Source organism: Loxodonta africana, chromosome 9 (assembly GCF_030014295.1).
Source record: "Loxodonta africana isolate mLoxAfr1 chromosome 9, mLoxAfr1.hap2, whole genome shotgun sequence".
In the NCBI taxonomy this organism is placed as follows: domain Eukaryota; kingdom Metazoa; phylum Chordata; class Mammalia; order Proboscidea; family Elephantidae; genus Loxodonta; species Loxodonta africana.
The window spans coordinates 95,849,099-95,869,822 of NC_087350.1; the positions used below are offsets into that span (position 1 = coordinate 95,849,099).

At 40.0% G+C, this 20,724-nt stretch overlaps 1 protein-coding gene across 1 annotated transcript; it reads right to left on the reverse strand.

The window, feature by feature from the left end:
- Positions 1-3,211: 3,211 nt before the first annotated feature.
- Positions 3,212-3,799, reverse strand: LOC135232371 (interferon omega-1-like). The gene has a single exon (XM_064290907.1). The coding sequence runs from the start codon at positions 3,797-3,799 to the stop codon at positions 3,212-3,214; it is 588 nt and encodes a 195-aa protein (XP_064146977.1).
- Positions 3,800-20,724: the final 16,925 nt, after the last annotated feature.

The following is a 20,724-nucleotide window of genomic DNA, read 5'->3' on the forward strand; positions in this document are numbered from 1 at the left end:
ACCTCAACATAAAGAAAACAAAAATCCTCACGACTGAACCAATAAGTAACACTACGATAAATGAAGAAAGGACTGATGTTGTTAAGAATTTTATTTTACTTGGATCCACGATCAATGCCCAGGGAAGCAGCAGTCAAGAAATCAAATGATATATTGCATTGGGCATATCTGCTGCAAAAGACCTTTAAAAAGCAAAGGTGTCACTTTGAGGACTAAGGTGCGCCTGACCCAAGCCATGGTATTTTTCAATCACTTCACATGCATGTGAAAGCTGGACAACACAAAAGGAAAACTGATGAAGAATTGATGCCTTTGAATTATGGTGTTGGTGAAGATCGAATATACCATGCCCTGCCAGAAGAATGAACAAATCTGTCTTGGAAGAAAGACAGCTAGAATGCTCTTTAGAAGTGAGGATGGCAAGAATTCATCTCACATACTTTGGACATGTTATCAGGAGGGACCAGTCCCTGGAGAAGGACATCATGCTTGGTAAAGTAGAGGGTCCCTCAAAAAGATGAATTGACACAGTGGCTGCGACAATGGGCTCAAAAACAGAAACGACTGTGAGGATGATGCAGGACCTGGCAGTGTTTTATTCTGTTGTACATAGAGCACTATGTACCCTATGTACATAGTACTATGTACATTTTTTTTCTGGGTACATAGAGCACTATGATTTGGGACCAACTGGATGGCACCTAACAACATCTTCTTTTGAGGAACCCTGTTGATGCAGTGGTTAAGTGCTCAGCTGCTAACCAAAAGGTTGGAATTTCAAACCCACCAGGAGAAAGATGTGGCAGTCATTTTCCTTAAAGATTACAGCCTTGGAAACCCTACGGTTAGTTCTACTTTGTTCTGTAAGGTTGCCATGAGTTGGAATCGACTACACAACAATGAGGCTTTTTTGTTTGTTTTGATTTACCCCCTTTGGATCTCATTGATATTCACATTTCTACTTGCACTTTTATTGGCTCACTTAAAATTTTTAATGCAAACATTAAACAAACCCTCTTAAATAATTAAGTTCAAATGTTTAAGCATTTTCTATGTCCTACCACTACTCTTGCATAAGGAAACCCTGGTGGCATAGTGGGTAAGTGCTACGGCTGCTAACCAAAGGGTCTGCAGTTCGAATCCACCAGGCGCTCCTTGGAAACTCTATGGGGCAGCTCTACTCTGTCATATAGGGTCGCTATGAGTCGGAATTGACTCGACGTCACTGGGTTTGGTTTTTTTGTTTGGTTGCTCTCACATAGGAGTCCTGGTGGCACAGTGGTTAAGATCTTGGCCGCTAACCAAAAGGTTGGCAGTTGGAATTGACCAGCTGCTCCTTGGAAACCCTGTGGGGCAGTTTTACTCTGTCCTATAGGGTCACTATGAGTCGAAATGGACTCAAGTGCGATGGTTTTTATTTTTTATATAACCTCAAAATGTATTTAAAAAGTTATATATTATGGTTGTTGTTGTTACAGTAGCACTCGCTAACCTCTTTTTTTGTTGTGATTTTAGGTGAAAGTTTACAGAGCAAATTAGTTTATCATTAAACAGTTAATGTATAAATTGTTTTGCAACATTGGCTACCAACCCCATGATGTGTCAACACTCTCTCCTTCTCTGCCCCTGATTCCCTGTTTCCATTCATTCCATTTTCCTGGCTCTTCCTGCTTTCTCATCTTTGCTTTTGGGCTGTTGTGTCCATTAGTTTCATATACATGATTGACCTAGGAAGCACATTCCTGACATGTGTTATTGGTGACTCTGTACAACTGTCTAATCTTTGGCTGAAGGTTAAAACTCAGGAATGATTTCAGTACTGAGTTAAAAGGGTATTGGGGGCCATACTCTGTGGGTTTCTCTAGTCTCTATCAGACCAGCAAGCCTGGTCTTTATGTGTGTGTGTGAGAGAGAGAGGGAATTTGAATTTTGTTCTAAGTTTTCTCTCACCCTATCCAGGACCCACTACTGTGATCCCTGCCAGAGCCAGGTGGTGGTAAATGGGCACCATCTACTTGTTCTGGTGAAGGTTGTGGTAGTTGTGTCCATTAGTTCTTTGGACTAATCTTTCCCTTGTGTCTTTGGTCTTCTTTATTCTCCTTTGCTCTAGCCAGAATGGAATTTTTATGCATTTTTACTTTATTTATTTATTTTTATTTCTCTCTCTCTTCCTTTATCTTACACAAAAATTCTTAGATTATTCTAAAAACTAAAAACAAATTTTTGCTGAAAAAAGTGCTTCCATCCATAAATCTTTTCAAAACTAAATAAACCCGATAAAATTAACCTTATCAAAATATTTTTTACCAATTCACATGCTCTCATGATCAAATACGCAAAAACGAATCCCAAATTCATACCTTCATCAATGGCATTTTTGCACATGGTAGACCCATGTATCCAACTGCTGGTAAGACTCCTGTCAATAAAACTACATGTCTCCCAGGCACTTTAGAAAGGACATCTAATATTTCTTTTTCTTCCCAGCATCTTTCATAGCTAAAGTTGTTGTATAAGAAGATCATTTTTAAAAAATTCTTTTAGTAGTATTTAATATAGTTGAAATTAAGTAAACATCGGTATTGTCTTTATGTTTCTTTCCCTGTACTACTGAAAGCTCCAGCAATGAAAGAATTGTATTTGCTTCATTCACCTGGATTTGATGGCAGTTACACAATCTGCCACTTACTCAGTTGACACATATAATATGAATACAATGACAACGAATGAGTGAGTAAATACATTTTACCATCCATTCTTCAATTTGTTTTACAAAATCGGGGCTTTGATTTTGTTCTTTAAGAATGAATTCAAGATATTTTCTTTGATAAGAATTTGTTACATAAGACATAATACAAATTTAATAAAATAAATAATAAAATAGGTGGATATGTTTTCTAAATTTTAATACAAAGTAAATGTGAAATTTTTTAAATAAAAAAATGTAACTTTACAAATATCCTAACAAGCCAGAAAGAATCAATAAACATAAATAAATAAACAGACAGACGGATAGCCAGAGCAGTCATCTCCTAAAGACTGATGTCCCTGGAGCTGAATATTTTTCACATATACTTGCTTAATACTGCTGCCAAGGTAATTGTTGGATTTAATTCCATAAATTGTGACTAGAGCAGAAATAAGCACGTTCTGAAATGACCAAAGATATGCGTGCAAGCGCGATAGGGCATATCAGTCAATGTGAGTCAAGTCAAGATGAACTCATGTCACCATCCTTTCTTCTTAACCTTTCTTGCAAGGCTGTTGATGAAGAGAAGGATCTCCTGATTTCCACTCTGACAAATTCCCAGGCACAGTCACTGTATTCCTTCTCTTTCAGATAGAAACGGATTCCCTCAAAGTACTCCTTCACAGCCAGTGCAGGGCCCTCAATGGGCAGGGCAGATTTTCCCTCTTCCATTGCCTGCATGAAGCAGGTCTCCAGGTCTTCCTGCTGTTCAGGGAGCCCATTGAGGAGCTGGTTCAGGAGGGTAGTGTTCCAAGCAGCAAAGGAGTCCATTGTACGGAAGAGGTCAAAGATCTGCTGGAGCATCTCGTGGAGGAAAGCGATGGCCTGGGCCTTCTGGAGCTGGCTGCCATCTACCATCTCCTGGGGGAACCTGAAGTCCTTTCTGTCATCCAGACAGAAGAAAGTGGGGCATCTCTGCATTTGGTCCAGAAGGTCAACGGTCTTCTCACTAGCCACGGTGTGGTTTTGAGGCAGATCACAACCCAGAGATGGAGCAGGGCCACAACTGAACACCACCAGGGCTGTCAGTAAAGAGAGCAGGAGGGCCATTGGGAGAATAGAGGATGCTGCTGGCCTGACTGAGCTGGGTGTTTGGTTGAACCTTGGAGCCTAGGTTCCCTGAAGACATTCTTTCTATCATGGCTTTTATATAGGGAACATAATAGTTTTCATTTTCTAAACCATCCTCAATATTAAACTTTTACTTCTATTTTTTGGTTTTCATTTACATACTCTCCATATGGCCTGAGAAGATGTCATCAATCTGAAGTCTTAATTTTTGCAATAGAACTTCAATTTTCTCAGTAAATTTCAGATGTTCCAATGTAAATGGATACTTACAAGAAACATCTTTGTCATATAGTCAAAAACTTAGGTGGCTATATAAATACTCTTATAGACATTATATGTATCTATCTATATCTATGTATATTTATATCACCTATATCGTTCCTTGTGCTGGGAACAAAGCCCTAATCCTAGGCTTTCTTTTTGCCCTCTTACTTTACTTAGGAAGTCAAAGTCAGGCTCTCTAGATTTTGTTCTGTTTTATTCACATCTCCAATTGTTCTCTACCTTCTACAATACAATCATGTAGGTTCATGTGGTATTGCTTCACCAGGGCCACAAGGTTAGCATTGTAGCAGACATTGTCCTCTCTTTCCACTGTTTCTTACTGGATGTCTATAGTCCTCCTCAGGCTGTGCCAGTACCCCTAGCAGGAATCCTAGTTCCTTTCAGGTGCTTATGGGTGTAGAGATTCTAATTACAAGGTAAATTTATTGGCAGCCTTTCCCCAGCACTACCTCACTCACAAGGTAATAATCACAGAGTAATGCCCTCTCATCTAGAGCGACAATGTCCTTAAATGGAACCTTCCTCGATTCACTCTCTGAGGGCCACTGACCACATTCAGATGGCTTTAGAGCTCTTTTACTGAGGAAGAGTTTTTTGGTTGCCAAAATCATTAAACGTCCAGAATGCTCACCTGTGCTCCTAGAGTGTTGGTGTGAAGGACACTAGTTCTCAGTGGTGACCTCTGCCTCTCCTGACCTATTGTCTTAGTTATCTAGTGCTGCTGTAACAGAAATACCACAAATGTATGCCTTTAACAAAGAGAAATCTTTTCTCTCACAGTCTAGTAGGCTACAATTCCAAATGCAGGCCATGAACTACAGGGGAAGTCTTTTTCTCTTTGTGGGCTCTGCAGGAAGGTCTTTGTCCTCATTCTTTTTTTTTTTTTTTTTTTAATCAATTTTTATTAAGCTTCAAGTGAACATTTACCATTCCAATCAGTCTGTCACATGTAGGTTTACATACATCTTACTCCCTTCTCCCACTTGCTCTCCCCCCATTGAGTCAGCCCTTTCAGTCTCTCGTTTCGTGCCAATTTTGCCATCTTCCCTCTCTCTCTATCTTCCCATCCCCCCTCCAGTCAAGAGTTGCCAACACACTCTCCAGTGTCCACCTGATTTAATTAGCTCACTCTTCATCAGCATCTCTCTCCCCCCCACTGACCAGTCCTTTTCATGTCTGATGATTTGTGTTCGGGGATGGTTCTTGTCCTGTGCCATCAGAAGTTCTGGGGAGCATTGTCTCTGGGATTCCTCTAGTCGCAGTCATACCATTAGGTATGGTCTTTTCATGAGAATTTGGGGTCTGTATCCCATCGGTCTCCTGCTCCCTCAGGAGTTGTCTGTTGTGCTCCCTGACAGGGCAGACGTCGATTGTGGCCGGGCACCAACTAGTTCTTCTGGTCTCAGGATAATGTAGGTCTCTCGTTCATGTGCCCTTTCTGTCTCTTGGGTTCTTAGTTGTCGTGTGACCTTGGTGTTCTTCCTTTGCCTTTGCTCCAGGTGGGTTGAGACCAATTGATGTATCTTAGATGGCCGCTTGTTGGCATTTAGGACCCCAGGCGCCACAATTCAAAGTGGGATGCAGAATGTTTTCATATTAGAATTATTTTGTCCATTGACTTAGAAGTCCCCTCAAACCAAGTTCCCCAGACCCCAGCCCCTTTTCCGCTGACCTTTGAAGCTTTCATTTTATCCCGGAAACCTCTTTGCTTTTAGTCCAGTCAAATTAGGCTGACCTTCCTTGTATTGAGTGTTGTCTTTCCCTTCACCCAAAGCAGTTCTTATCTACAGATTGATGTTTGTCCTCATTCTTACCTTGGTTGAGAAGCCTCTCAGGTGGGTCCAAAGGACACGCTCTGCTCCCATTGCTGCTTTCTTGGTGGTATGAAATCCCCCGTGTGTCTGCTCGCTTCTCTCTTATGTATCTCAAAAGAGATTGGCTTAAGGCACAATCAAATCTTGTTATAACTGCTGCCTATCCCTCCTCATTAACATCGTAGAGATAGGATTTACAACACAGGAAAATCACATCAGATGACAAAATGGTGGATGATCACACAATACTGGGAATCTTGGCCTAGCCAAATTAAGACACACATTTTGGGAGAATAAAATTCAACCCATGACACCTATGTATCTAGCTACCAAATATGTCTACAGCCTTCACATGCTAATAGCAAAAGTTTTTCTTGTCTATGTAGGTAGAGGAATAACCCAATTGTAATTCTTTTAGTAGCCAAATAATTTTTATTTTGCCAAATATGGCTTTTATTAATCAGCTCTCTTACTTAAACTATTGAACAGTTGTTGAGCTTGAAGTTTCTGAGCTAGACACAGTCTTTCTCTTATATTAATGATTATTCATTTAAAATTTTTGTTAACTTTTTTCAAGTTGTGCATTGCTGGACAAGGTTTGTCTTGTTACCTCTGCACTACTCTTTTTCATATTGAGGTTAATAAAATAAAAGGAAGCAGAAGAAAGGCAAAGGGGCTGTATCATTTTTCTCTATGATTTTCAGGATGCCAGATTTTGTGTTTCTTATTTCGACTTTCCTAGACAGTAAAATTTGACAGTTGTTTGTGGGCAAAAAGAAAACAAATATTAAGTCTGACTGTCACAAAAGTGAAAGAAGGGAAGTGAACTTTTAGCTGACAAAATGACAAAGTGAAAGCTAACAAAATTGGGGACTAAGGGCTATGGTAGATGGGAAGAAGGAAGGCAATATCGAAGTAAGCAAAGACACATAATGGTTGCTTCTGCCAGTGACTTAAATGGGTCAATGGGCAGCCTTCAGCTTTGCAAGACCAACTCTCTGGTTTATCTTTTTGTTTTTTATTGTGCTTTAAGTGAAATTTACAAATCAAGCTGGACTCTCACACAACAATTTGTAAACACCTTGCTATGTGTTCCTAATTGCTCTCCCCCTTATGAGACAGCACACTCCTTCCCTCCACTCTCTTTTCATGTCCATTTGGCCAGCTTCTGACCCTCTCTATCCTCTTATCTCCCCTTCAGACAGGAGATGCCAACATAGTCTCATGTGTCTCCTTGATCCAAAAAGCTCATTCTTCACCAGCATCTTTGCCCTTCAGTCCAATTCCTGTCTGAAGACTTGGCTTTGGGAATAGTTCCTGTCTTGGGCTAACAGAAAGTCTGGGGAGCATGGCCTCCAAGGTCATTCTAGTCTCAGTCATACCATCAAGTCTCGCCTTTTTACAAGATTTTGGGGTCTGCATCCCACTGCTCTTTTGCTCCCTCAGGGGTTCTCTGTTGTGTTTCCTGTCAGGACAGTCATCGGTTATGGCCAGGCACCATCAAATACTTCTGGTCTCAGGCTAATGCAGTCTCTGGTTTATGTGGCCCTTTCTGCCTCTTGGGCTCATACTTATCTTGTGTCTTTGGTGTTTTTCATTCTCCTTTGTTCCAGGTGGGCTGAGACCAATTGGTGCATCTTAGATGGCCACTTACTAGCGTTTGAGACCCCAGATGCCACTCTCCAAAGTGGGATGCAGAATGTTTTCTTAATAGATTTTATTATGCCACTTGACTTAGATGTCCCCTGAATCCGTGGTCCCTAAGCCCCCACCCCTGGTACACTGGCCTTCAAAGTGTTCAGTTTATTCAGAAAATTTCGTTGCTTTCCTAGAGTTCTTATAATAGTGGTCTTATACAATATTTGTCCTTTTGCAACTGACTAATTTGACTCAGCATAATGCCTTCCAGATTTCTCACGTTATGAAATGTTTAACGGATTCATCATTGTTCTTTATCAATGTGTAATATTCCATTGTGTGAATATACCATGATTTATTTATCCATTCATCCTTTGATAGGCACCTTGGTTGCTTCCATCTTTTTGCTATTTGAAACAGTGCTGCAACGAACATGGGTGTGCATATATCTGTTCATGTAAAGGCTCTTATCTCTAGGATATATTCCAAGGAGTGGGATTGCTGGATCCTATTGTAGTTCTATTTCTAGCTTATTTAGGAAGCACCAAATCAATTTCCAAAGTGGTTGTACCATTTCATATTTCCACCAGTAGTGTATAAATGTTCCAGTATCTCCACAATGTCTCCAACATATATTATTTATGTTTTTTGGATTAATGCCAGCCTTGTTGGTGTGAGATGGAATCTCATTGTAGATTTGATTTCCATTTCTCCAGTGGCTAATGATGGTGAGCATTTCCTCATGTATCTGCTAGCTACCTGAATGTCTTCTTTAGGGAACTGTCTGCTCATATCCTTTGCCCATTTTTTAACTGGGTTATTTGTCTTTTTGTAGTTGAGTTTTTGCAGTATCATGTAGATTTTAGGGATCAGGCACTGACCGGAAATGTCATAGCTATAAACTTTTTCCCAGTCTGTAGGTAATCTTTTTATTCTTTTGGTAAAGTCTTTGGATGAGCACAGGAGTTTGATTTTTAGGAGCTCCAAGCTATCTGGTTTCTCTTCTGCATTGTTAGTAATGTTTTGTATGGTGTTTATGCCATGTATTCATGCTTCTAGCATTTTCCCTATTTTTTCTTCCATGATCTTTATCATTTTAGATTTTATATTTCGGTCTCTGATCCACTTTGAGTTAGTTTTTGTGCATGGTGTGAGTTATGGGTCCTCCTTCATTTTTTTGCAGATGGATATCCAGTTATGCCAGCACCATTTGTTAAAAAGACTGTCTTTTCCCCGTTTAAGTAACTTTGGGCCTTTTTCAAATATCAGCTCCTCATATGTGGATGGATTTATGTCTGGGTTCTCAATTCTGTTCCATTAGTCTATGTATCTGTTGTCGTACCAGTACCAGGCTGTTTTGACTTCGTGGTGGTATGATAGGCTCTAAAATCAGGTAGAGTGAGGCCTCCCACTTTGTTCTTTTTCAGTAATGCTTTACTTATCCAGGGCCTGTTTCTCTTCCATATGATGTTGGCGATTTGTTTCTCCATCTCATTAAAGAATGTCGTTGGAATTTGGATCGGAATTGCTTTTTATCTATAGATTGCTTTTGGTAGAATAGAATTTTTACAATGTTAAATCTTCCTGTCCATGATCAAGGTATGTTTTTCCACTTATGTAGTCTCTTTTGGTTTCTTGCAGTAGTGTCTTGCAGTTTTCTATGTATAGGTCTTTTACATCTCTGGCGAGATTTATCCCTAAGTATTTTTTTTTATTATTTTACCTTCCTGGGGGCTACCGTAAATGGAAGTGATTTGGTGATTTCCTCTTCGATGTTCTTTTTTGTTTGTGTAGAAAAATCCAACTGAATTTTGTATGTTTATCTTGTATCGTGATAGTCTGCTGAACGCTTGTATTCGTTTCAGTAGTTTTCTGGAGGATTCTTTAGGGTTTTCTGTGTATAAGATCATGTCATCTGCAAATAGAGATACTTTTACTTCTTCCTTACCAATCCGGATGCCCTTATTTCTTTATCTAGCCTAATTGCTCTGGCTAGGACCTCCATCACAATGTTGAATAAGAGAGGTAATAAAGGGCATTCTTGTCTGGTTCCTGATCTCAAGGGGAATGCTTTCAGAATCTCTCCATTTAGGATGATGTGGGCTGTTGGCTTTGTAGAAATGCCCTTTATGATGTTGAGGAATTTTCCTTCTATTCCTATTTTGTTGAGAGTTTTTGGCATGAATGGGTGTTGAACTTTGTCAAATGCCTTTTCTGCATCAATTGATAAAATCATGTGATTCTTGTCTTTTGTTTTACTTATATGATGGATTACATTCACTGTTTTTCTTATGTTCAACCATCCCTGCATACCTGGAATGAATCCCACTTGGACATGGTGAATTATGTTTTTGATATGTTGTTGAATTCTATTGGCTAGAATTTTGTTGAGGATTCTTGCATCTAAGTTCATGAGGGATATAGGTCTGTAATTTTCTTTTTTTGTGGTGTCTTTACCTGGTTTTGTTATCAGGGATATGCTGGCTTCATAGAATGAGTTTGGGAGTATTCCATCCTTTTCTATGCTCTGAAATACATTCAGTAGTGGTATTAATTCTACCATGATAGTTTGGTAGAACTCTGCAGTGAAGCCATCAGGGCCAGGCCCTTTTTTTGTTGGGAGTTTTTTGATTACCTTTTCAATCTCTTCTTTTGTTATGGTCTATTTAGTTGTTCTACCTCCCTTTGTGTTAGTTTAGGTAGAGAGTGTGTTTCTAGGAAATCATCCATTTCTTCTAGGTTTTCAAATTTGTTAGAGCACAATGTTTCGTGGTAATGGGATAGGCTTCTTTTAATTTCAGTCATGTCCGTTGTAGGATCACCCTTCTCTTTTCTTATTCTGGTTATTTGCTTCCTCTCTTGTTTTTCTTTTGTCAGTTTGGCCAATGGTTTATCTATTTTGTTAATTGTTTTCAAAGAACTAGCTTTTGGTCTTGTTAACTCTTTCAGTTGTTTTTCTGTTTTCTGTTTCATCTAGTTCTACTCTAATTTTTATTATTTCCTTTCTTCTAGTGCCTGAAGGTTTCTTTTCTTGCTCTCTTTCTATTTGTTCAAGTTGCAGGGATAATTCTTTGTTTTTGGCCCTTTCTTCTTTTTCAGTGTGTGCATTTATTCATACAAATTGGCCTCTGAGCATTGCTTTCACTGTGTCCCAATGGTTCTGATAAGAAGTGTTCTCATTCTCGTTGGATTCTATGAATTTCTTCATTCCATCCTTAATGTCTTCTATAACCCAGTCTTTTTTGAGCAGGGTATTGTTCAGTTTCCAAGTGTTTGATTTCTTTTCCCTGCCTTTTCTGTTATTGATTTCTACATTTATAGCCTTACGGTCAGAGAAGATTCTTTGTAATATTTCAGTGTTTTGGATTCTGCTAAGGCTTGCTTTAGGACCTAATATGTGGTCTCTTCTAGAGAATGTTCCATGTGCGTTGGAAAAGAAAGTATACTTGGTTGCCATTGGGTTCAGTATATGTCTGTGAGGTCGAGTTGGTTGACTGTGACATTTAGATATTCCATGTTTTTATTGAGCTTCTTTCTGGATGTGCTGCCCTTCACCCAAAGTGATGTGTTGTCAGAAGGGATCAGTCCCTGGAGAGAAGGATATCATGCTTGGCAGAGTACAGGGTCAGCGAAAAAGAGGAAGACCCTCAACGAGGTGGATTGACACAGTGGCTTCAACAATGAGCTCAAGCAAAACAACGATTGTAAGAATGGCACAGGACCGGGCGGTGTTTTGTTCTGTTGTGCATAGTGTAGCTTTGAGTCGGAACCGACTGAATGGCACCTAACACCCACAACAGTATCTTAGTTTCTCCCTTTGTTTTGTTTTGATATGCCCATAAGGCTTGCTTGAGTGAGCTAGCTTGATTATTTTTACCTTTGGAGCTCTGGCGTCCTGTCTCCAGATGGCTAGAAGTGCTATTAGGTATATTAGCTCATGAGTCCATTCACTGTTCTTGTGTAGATTCAGCTCGGCTGTCCAGGTAGCTGGTCATCAAGTGTGTGGTACAGGCTCTGTCCTACAGTCTTAGATGGGCAGGGTGTTTGGTGTAGGTACTGGTATCTGGTTGCAGCAGGGGTTCACACTCTGAATAAGGCAAAAGGCTGAGAACCATCCCCTGAGTTTCTCTGAGGAAAGCACCTTCTTGCTTCCTAGAGCGTACATGTGGGTGGGTTCTCCAGATGGACCATGGACACCCAATGCTTTTGGTTGTAAGGATAGGGAGGTACCAGTTATCCTTGGATCCCTGTCACGGGTGGCTGGGTGACCTGAGTGGAGCCACCAGTCCTTATGCCTCTGATGTGGGTAGGTGAGGACCCTGTTTAATAGGCAAAGCAGTGTCAAATATCAAACACCTGCCTCTCCACCGCACAGCTTAAACAGTTGCCGTCTGCCAGCAAGCGCCTATTCTCCTGAAATAGGCGCGGCAGTCCATGCAGGGGGGAAAGGTAATCAATGTGCATGGACCATTTATGCCTGAATAGGAGCTGCTTCTCTCCTGAGCTCCCGAGGTTAGTGGAGCTGGCTAATTATCTTTTCCCCCTGTTCTCCAAGTCCTGGAGTATGCCTCAAGGCACTCAAAAGGCCTATCTAAGGCCCAGGGAAATCAACAGCCACTGAAGCCAGCTTGGGGATTGAGGGGCCCGGTAAAATATATGAAAGTATTTCGCTTTTTCTCAGAGCGCCATTTTTCTCTGGGTCAGGAGGTGTGAGTAGACTGTGTGGTTGGCTGCTTCTCCCTGAGGAAACTGTGGTCAAAGGCTACTACCAGCCCACCACAGTCACTCCTGGGAATGGTGCATGAAGGATCCTAGCGATTCAGATCCGGTAACGCCTCTCTGCTGTGAACCAACTCTCCCTAGTCCCTGCCACTAACTCCGCTTTGTAACTTTGCTTTTGATGCGCAGGACTCCTGGGTTGTCATAAATATAATTGTTTCCCTTGATTTTTGGGGTCTTTGTTCTACGAGCGATCACAGGAAGCATCTGGCTATTCCGCCATCTTGGCCCTGCTTCCTCTCTCCAATTTATCTTTCATTTAACCCTCCTGTCTTCAGCTCTGGGGTGAGAAATGTGTCAGATAATGCCTGAGTGCCCTTCTCTGAGCATGCCACCTAGGTTAATAAATTCACTCAGGCAATGAGTAAAACGGTTTCAGAAACTAGAATTAAAAGAAAGGGAATTGAATGATTCAAAGAGATTCTGTTCTTATGCTGGATATTAATAAAAATTATATTTAAAAATGATAGCACCAAATTTTATTGCAGGCTATGTATAGACCAACCTTTGTCTAAGATATTTACAAATATGAACACAATCCTCTCGACAGCCCTAACTCATTTATTAAATTGTCTGGAGAAATGAACTAGCAGAATGTAACAAAGTTCTAAGGTAAAAGCTATAGGGAGAGTTGAAATAATGATTTATCTGGAAGGGCCCATTAAAGGGAGTGAAGGATAGAAATGGACATGAGTTTATGCATGGAAGATAGACCCTAGCATTAAATCAGTAGTGCAAGGAAGGTGAGATGACAAAGGTTTCTGGGTTCCAATTCAAATGCCAAAATTTTGCTATCTCTTATTTTATAATGGACAGAAGGTATTGTGTAATGGATTAAACTATGCAGACTCCTATAAATCTATTTACTTCTAACTCAAGTTTTCTTCTGAATAAACAAAAATCAAATAACAATTTCCACTCTAAAGATTAGCCTGGAATATGGGCTCTAACTTTTCTCCCTCAGGGCCTCCCTGATTCCATGGGTGACCATCTCCAAGGCCAATCTGTTCTCATTACCAAGGACAACTCAGATTCTCATCCAAATTGGACTTCCTGTTCTCTACTGATGTTTTTTACTTGTTTTGGGCCCTAATTCTCAGGAAAGGTTCCAAACAGTAACCTTAAATGTGCGCACTCAGTGCACTATGCACTTACTGGAAAGAAAAGAGAGAATTGACCCACCAATGTCCACTTTTCCATTAATTAAATTAAATCAGTCTTTACTGCCATTAAAAATTGTGATATTCTACTATGTACATTATTAACATCTGCTCTGCTGAGAAAACTGTGCCTTACTTGTTGCTAAGTACTCAAATGCCATCCTGTGACCCTTTTGTTCAAGAGTTATTTCATTTCGTTTTTAGAAGGAGGTTACAATATGACCTGGATTTAATAGCTTCCTTGGATTGCATTGGCTCCAAGAATCAATTTCCCTGGGCTGTGATGACTTGCTGCATTCTAGGAAGGAAAGGAAAGTGTGCTGCTGGCACTGGAGTAACTCTCTTCCCTTCCCATACTCTATGGGTTGCTGTGATACCAGTTGCGTGGGTGCTGGGGGCACTGATGATGTCCATGTCTCCATGGGAGAACTTCATGCTCTTATGCATGTCCTCCTGTGAATCCAAATGATTGGAAGACACAATTGACTCACTGCAGCCTATTCTAGTCTTCCACCTCTTGAGGACCTGCCATGTTCCAGTTAACACTTTAAACATCTCAGTTCTGCTTCCAAGTTCTCAAACTGCTACTGACTCTTTCAACGTGTTTCAAATTTCATGATGTACACTTTGGCTTTTGAGCAAATGAGAGCCCTGTGCCAGCTCATCTTCTGCTTGTTGAATTGGAAAGTGGATGGACCTAGGGGAGGCATGGGTGAGCTCCTGGATTCTTCACCAGCTCATTGGATGTAGATGTGTGGGCAGTGAAGGTGATACCGCTCCATCTAGTTACTAAGTTTCTGTGCCCAGCTGGTCATCCATGGGGTCTTGTCTGCTTCAGCACAGGGCTTGGCAGGTAGGGAGAGTCGAGGAATGGCGAAGTTCACACTTTTGATCTCTGTGTCCCCAACTCAGCTGCCTCCAACTAGCACTGCAATGTGACCCCTAAAGCCATTCTAGGGAACTGCAGCATTGACCATGGCCTCTTTATCCCCTTCTCTGGTTGAGCACCTTGGTAGTTAACATTAAGCAAAACTGAGGGATCTGTGTAGGGTTGGTGTGTGATGAGCCCCTTGCTGCTGAAAGGATCCCCAACCCACACTTGTTCTCCAATACTTTCAAATATATAACAGATTCATAACTTATGGATAAGACCAGAATATGGTTATAGAGATTTGTGAGGCATAGAGACAGTACAGCACCAAATCATACAACTTTTGCTCCCCAAACTTAAAATAAGAACAATTAAAAAGTAAAATTACTTTGAAACAAACAAAACAAAACATAAGCAGCATCCAAGTGATGGAAGAAGTCATAATATTCGAAAGCTGTTAAGCAATCCCAGAGAGAAAGAGCCAGGTGAATCCAAAACTGTAGCTGTCTTTGCCCTACTCTTACAGTTGTTCTCCCCACAGGGTGGAGGAGGAAAGAAAGGCAAGGAACAAAAATAGCTTAAAACATAACTTTGAGTCTCCCAACCACCACCACCACCACTCTGGTTATGGAGAGAAGCAATCTAAAGATTGTGTAACCCGAGGCAAAGTTCTCAGAGACTCCTCCTAAATTGAAGGCTCTCTTTTGCTTCCTGAGCAATTCACACACACAGACACACACACACAGGACACACACACACACACACACAAACTTCCTGATTAAATTCTTCACTTACCATATTGCTCAGATTACCTTAAAACCTCCCAAATTCTGCCCAAATAGATACACCCACATGCTATCCTTTGGCAATCACTGTATTCTCTGAAATCACTTCACCCGTGTCTGAGCGCTGTCTTACTACTGAGCCAATGTCAAAAAGATACAAGGTCAGTATTCAAGCTGACAGTGAGAATTTTCTACAAATTATAAAGTTCAGCCACCTAATCTCATAGTAGAAACAAATTTGCAAAACTGGCAATTTAAGAAAGAGTTCATGTACCATCAGACAGGAGACATTTCCTCTGATTTCCCCTGCAATTCCACACCCAGATTGGCAGTCTCTACTGCCTCCTGCTATTCATAAGGTATTCACTGGCTAATTCCTTTCAGAAGTAGACTGCCAATTCCTTTTTCCTAGTCTGTCTTGGTCTGGAAGCTCAGCTGAAACCGGTCCGCCATAGGTGACTCTGCTGAAATTTGAATAACAGTGTCATAGCTTCCACCATCACAGCAACACCAAAGTCCCTCAGTACGACAAACTGACAGATGGATGCTGTTGGCACTGGAGTAATTTATGCCTTCCCATACTTATTTAAGCTTTATGCTGAGCAAATAATCTGAGAAGCTGGAGTATATGAGAAGAACTTGGCATCTGGATTGCAGGAAGACTCATTAACAACCTCTGATATTCAGATGACACAACCTTCCTTGCTGAAGTCAAGAGAGCTTGAAGCACTTACTGAAGAAGATCAAAGACCACAGTCTTCAGTATGGATTACACCTCAACATAAAGAAAACAAAAAATTCTACAACTGGACCAATAAGCAATGTGATGATAAACTGAGAAAAGATGGAAGTTGTTAAGGATTTCATTTTACTTGGATGCACAATCAACACCCATGGAAGCAGCAGTCAAGAAGTCAAATGAACTCATCTGACATGAAAGGGACTGGTCAGCGGGGGGGAGAGAGATGCTGATGAAGAGTGAGCTAATTAAATCAGGTGGACACTGGAGAGAGTGTTGGCAACTCTTGACTGGAGGGGGGATGGGAAGATAGAGAGAGAGGGAAGATGGCAAAATTGGCACGAAACGAGAGACTGAAAGGGCTGACTCAATGGGGGGAGAGCAAGTGGGAGAAGGGAGTAAGATGTAGGTAAACTTACATGTGACAGACTGATTGGAATGGTAAATGTTCACTTGAAGCTTAATAAAAATTAATTTAAAAAAAGAAGTCAAATGATGCATTGAATTGGGGAAATCTGATGCAAAAGATTTCTTTCAAGTATTAAAAAGCAAAGACATCACCTTAAACACTAAGGTGCGCCTGACCCAAGCCATGGTGTTTTCAATCGCCTCATATGCATGTGAAAGTTGGACAATGACTAGGGAAGACTGAAGAAGAATTGACGCCTTTGAGTTATGCTGTTGGCAAAGAATATTGAATATATTATGGACTGCCAAAAGGACAAACAACTCTGTCTTAGAAGAAGTACAGCCAGAATACTCCTTAGAAGCAAGGATGGGGAGACTTATTTCTCACATGCTTTGGACATGTTATCTGGAGGGTCCAGTCCTTGGGGAAGGGCATCATGCTTGGTAAATTAGAGGGTCAGCCAAAAAGAGGAAGACCCTCAACAAGATGGACTGACATGGTGGCTGCAACAATGGGCTCAAGCATAACAATGATTGTGAGAATGGCACAGGACCGGGCACTGTGTCATTCTGTTGTACGGAGGGTTACTACGAGTCGGAACCGACTCTATGGCAGGTGACAACAACCTGACAACTGCCTCATAGTATCCCACAGAGTGTTGAGGTTGTGATTCATCAGAAAGCTGCTCAGCAGAGAGGGTTGGAAGAAAGGAACACATTTTACCCTTTACTCTGTCCACATAGCTGCCCATTGTCCAAAGAGGACATGCCATGCCTGAAGCTGGGAATATTTTCCTTCAGAAAAGGTAAACTCTTAACTCGAAAAAAATTCCCTGGTAGGAGACAGAATTCTGGCTACACTTGCACTTCACAGACTTGGCCACTGTTTTAGTCCCTCTGGGCCAGTAACTGGCCCTCTTTCTCTGTAACTGTTTAAAAGCCCACAGGGTTAAAATGAATACATTGAGTCCGCGGCTCATGATGGTTTTCTCTTCCGAGGTCTCTGTGTAAGTCTGTCCTGATGTAAGCTGAATACCTCTTTTTTTTTTTGATTGTCATTATTATTGCCTTTTATTATCTGTGTATTTATAAATCCAATCTTTGTCTTTAGGGGTTAAAAACATTACATATATACTTACAGATACATTTTAATACACATAAATATCAAAGAAATCACAAATCATAAAAATTTACTCTGAGGATGAAGAAGAGTTGGACAATGTTGGCATTTTGTCAGTTGCAGTACTAACACCGCTTGCGGAAAGTTCGGGATCATCCAGGTTATCCCTGGGAACATGGGTGGGCTTTCTATTCAGGAAATCAGTGAGAGTTGCCTGTATGCTTCTTTTACTTTTTTCTTCATATATTTTGTAGCTTCCCAAATCTGCCTGTCGACTTTAGCAAAGTGAACAGCGTTTGGGTTCATGTTTTCATGCAACTGAAGCCCCTGATTCAGTTTATAAAAAATTTCAGCTAATTGTTTCACTGTAAAAATTTTTGACAGCTTCTCTCTTCTCTCTTTCCTCTTCCTCATTTTTTCTTTCTTCTTCAGCATTTCTTTCCTCTTTAAAATCCACTAAGTTCTGATCTGTCAATATTCGGCAGTGTTTTGAATAGTAAATCATAACAGTGAACATCTTCGAGTGACCATCTGAGAATGATAACAGCAAATCACATGTTGCAACGTTGTATGTAGTACATATTACTAATGATAAGATGTACAAAAAATAGGTGAGATGTGCCATTCATCATAACTCAGATATGACATAATTTGGGGACTGTCTATTCCGCTTTCTACTTCCTTTGAAAAAATACTGTTCTATCAGGGGAAGGAGCCCTGGTGGCCCAGCTGTTAAGCGCTCAGCTGGTAACCAACAGGTCAGTAGCTCAAACCCACCATCCCCTCCACGGGAGAAAGATATGGTAGCCTGCTTCCATAAAGATTACAGCCTGGATGAGTTGTGAAGTGACATCAAGGACATCATACGTGAAGAAAGCAAAAGATCATTAAAAAGACAGGAAAGAGAGAAAAAAAAAATGATGTCAGAAGAGACTCTGAAACTTACCCTTGAACATCAAGTAGTTAAAACAAATGGAAAAAATGATGAAATAAAAGAGCGAAACAGAAGATTCCAAAGGCTGGCTGGAGAACACAAAGTAAAGTATTATGATGACATGTGCAAAGAACTGGAATTAGAAAACCAAAAGGGAAGAAAAAGCTGGGCATTTCCCCAGCTGAAAGAACTGAAGAAAAAATTCAAGCCTCGAGTTGCAATATTGAAGGGTTCTATGCACAAAATATTAAACAATGCAAGAAACATTGAAAACAGGTGGAGGAAATACACAGAGTTACCATACTAAAAAGAATTGGTCGACGTTCAACCATTTCAGGAGGTAGGGTATGATCAGGAATCGATGGTACTAAAGGAAGAGGTCCAGGCAATGAAGACACTGGTGAAAAGCAAGGCTCCGGGAATTGATGGAATACCAATTGAGATGTCTCAACAAAAGGATACAGTGCTGGAAGATCTCGTGCATCTATACCAGCAAATTTGGAAGTCAGAGAGCAGACCAACAAACAGAAAGAGATCCATATTTATGCCTATTGAAAAGAAAGTTCCAAAATAGGGAAGTGAAAATCAAAATGACAAGGGCTATATCATTATTTTTCATAGTTTTCAATACATCATTTTTCCTTTCTCCATTTAACATTCTTAGACAGCTGCATTTAGAGGCATTGAGGCAAAAGGTAATCGAATGTAAATGTTAATGTAATGAAAGTAAAAAAAGGAAAGTGACTCTCCAGGAAAAAAAAGAAAAATGACACTGTGAGATTTTCTCCTCTCTTATTCATTCTTCCACCTACTGCAATATGATTTCTGCATATGAATTCTACTGAACAGCTCTTGTTAAGGTCTCCAATGCCCTCTCTTTTCTGCATAGTGGCCAGTTTCAATCCACTGAGCAGTTTATTAACACTCAAGTTTGTATTAAACAAAACAATGAGACATTTTCATTGTAAGCAATTGAATATATCTGAGTTAAAATATTAAAATGACTTGCCAACACACTAATTTTATGAATCTAGGTTTAGCCAGAGACAAATCTATTCCAAAAAAGGGAAAACTATGCAGAGTAAATATAATCCATATTCTTTTCTATTATCCACCCTATTTCTATCATCTGCTTCGGAAGGCAAACCACTCCAGTTTTTTTCTATATATATTGTCACTGACTTCTCTTCTCACCCCTTCCACTTACTCCAGTGTGGTTTCTTATTAGTGCTTCTACCAATCCTGCTCTCTCTAAGTTCCTCAATGCCATCTCTATTCAGGGTATAGTAGACAGTTCCAATCCACATCTTCTGTGACTGCATTGATTCTTCTTCTAAGCCATTTTATTTTTTGAAACATGCTCTTATCAAAATTCTCTTGTTCTCCTGCTAATGTGTGGCCATTCCACCTCTGTTTCCTTTGTGGTTTTTCTCTTCACCTTTAATGACTGCAGGTCCTTGGAACCAAGTTTAAGCCTTTCTGTCCTTGTAGACTCTCTTATCATATGACCACTTCCATTCTCGGTCTTTCTGTGAACAGATAGAAACCTCCAGCCAGGGCATTGTTTATAAACTGTAGACTCATAGCCAGCTGCCAATGGGCAATTGACTAGATACCTGCTAGCCCACATGTAGAGACTATAGACTACTTTTATTTTCCTTCTTGACATGTATTACTCCAGCTTCTGCTGAGAAAGTCCCCCCTTTTTTTGCCCTTCGTCTCATTATACCATTTAACTGAACTGATATTAGTTAAGTATAATTATTATTTTTAGGTTTCTTTCACTACAAAAACCAAAGATACGAGAGAGCAGGAACTAGGTTCGTTGTAGTCACCTGTACAACTGGAGGGCAGCATACAATTTGGACAGAGAAATCCATTTTTACTTAAAATTGGTATATAATAATGATGGTTAAGTGAATTAGACCACCCATTCTTTAATTTAACTACACAATCATGTTTGTTGTTTCCTCTTTAAAGAGAAAACAAATACAAGAAGTTCTGTATAAGAAAAGTTTAATGAATGAAGCAAAATAATAAATTAGCAAAATATAAAGAATATAATTTTATGCACAAAGTAAAGGTGTACATGATATGATGTGAACAAAAAATAAGTTAAATATGTAAAAAGCTAAATAAATAAGTAAAAAATATTTAAATAGATAAATAAATAGATACATCAGCACGGTAACATGTAAAGAACTAGTGCTCATGTAGTTGAATGCAACGTTTCTTAATACTCCTGAAAACACATTTGCCAAAGTTGATTCAATTCCTGTCCTGATTATAGCAGAAATGAGAGTCTTCAAAATGGCTGAACTTTGGGAAATAATTACAGAGTGTGTACAGTCCATGAGAATTTTTTTTTTTT

What these genes read in the sequence shown, in the direction of transcription:
- LOC135232371 (XM_064290907.1), bottom strand. Translation starts at nt 3,799, where the DNA reads ATGGCCCTCCTGCTCTCTTTACTGACAGCCCTGGTGGTGTTCAGTTGT.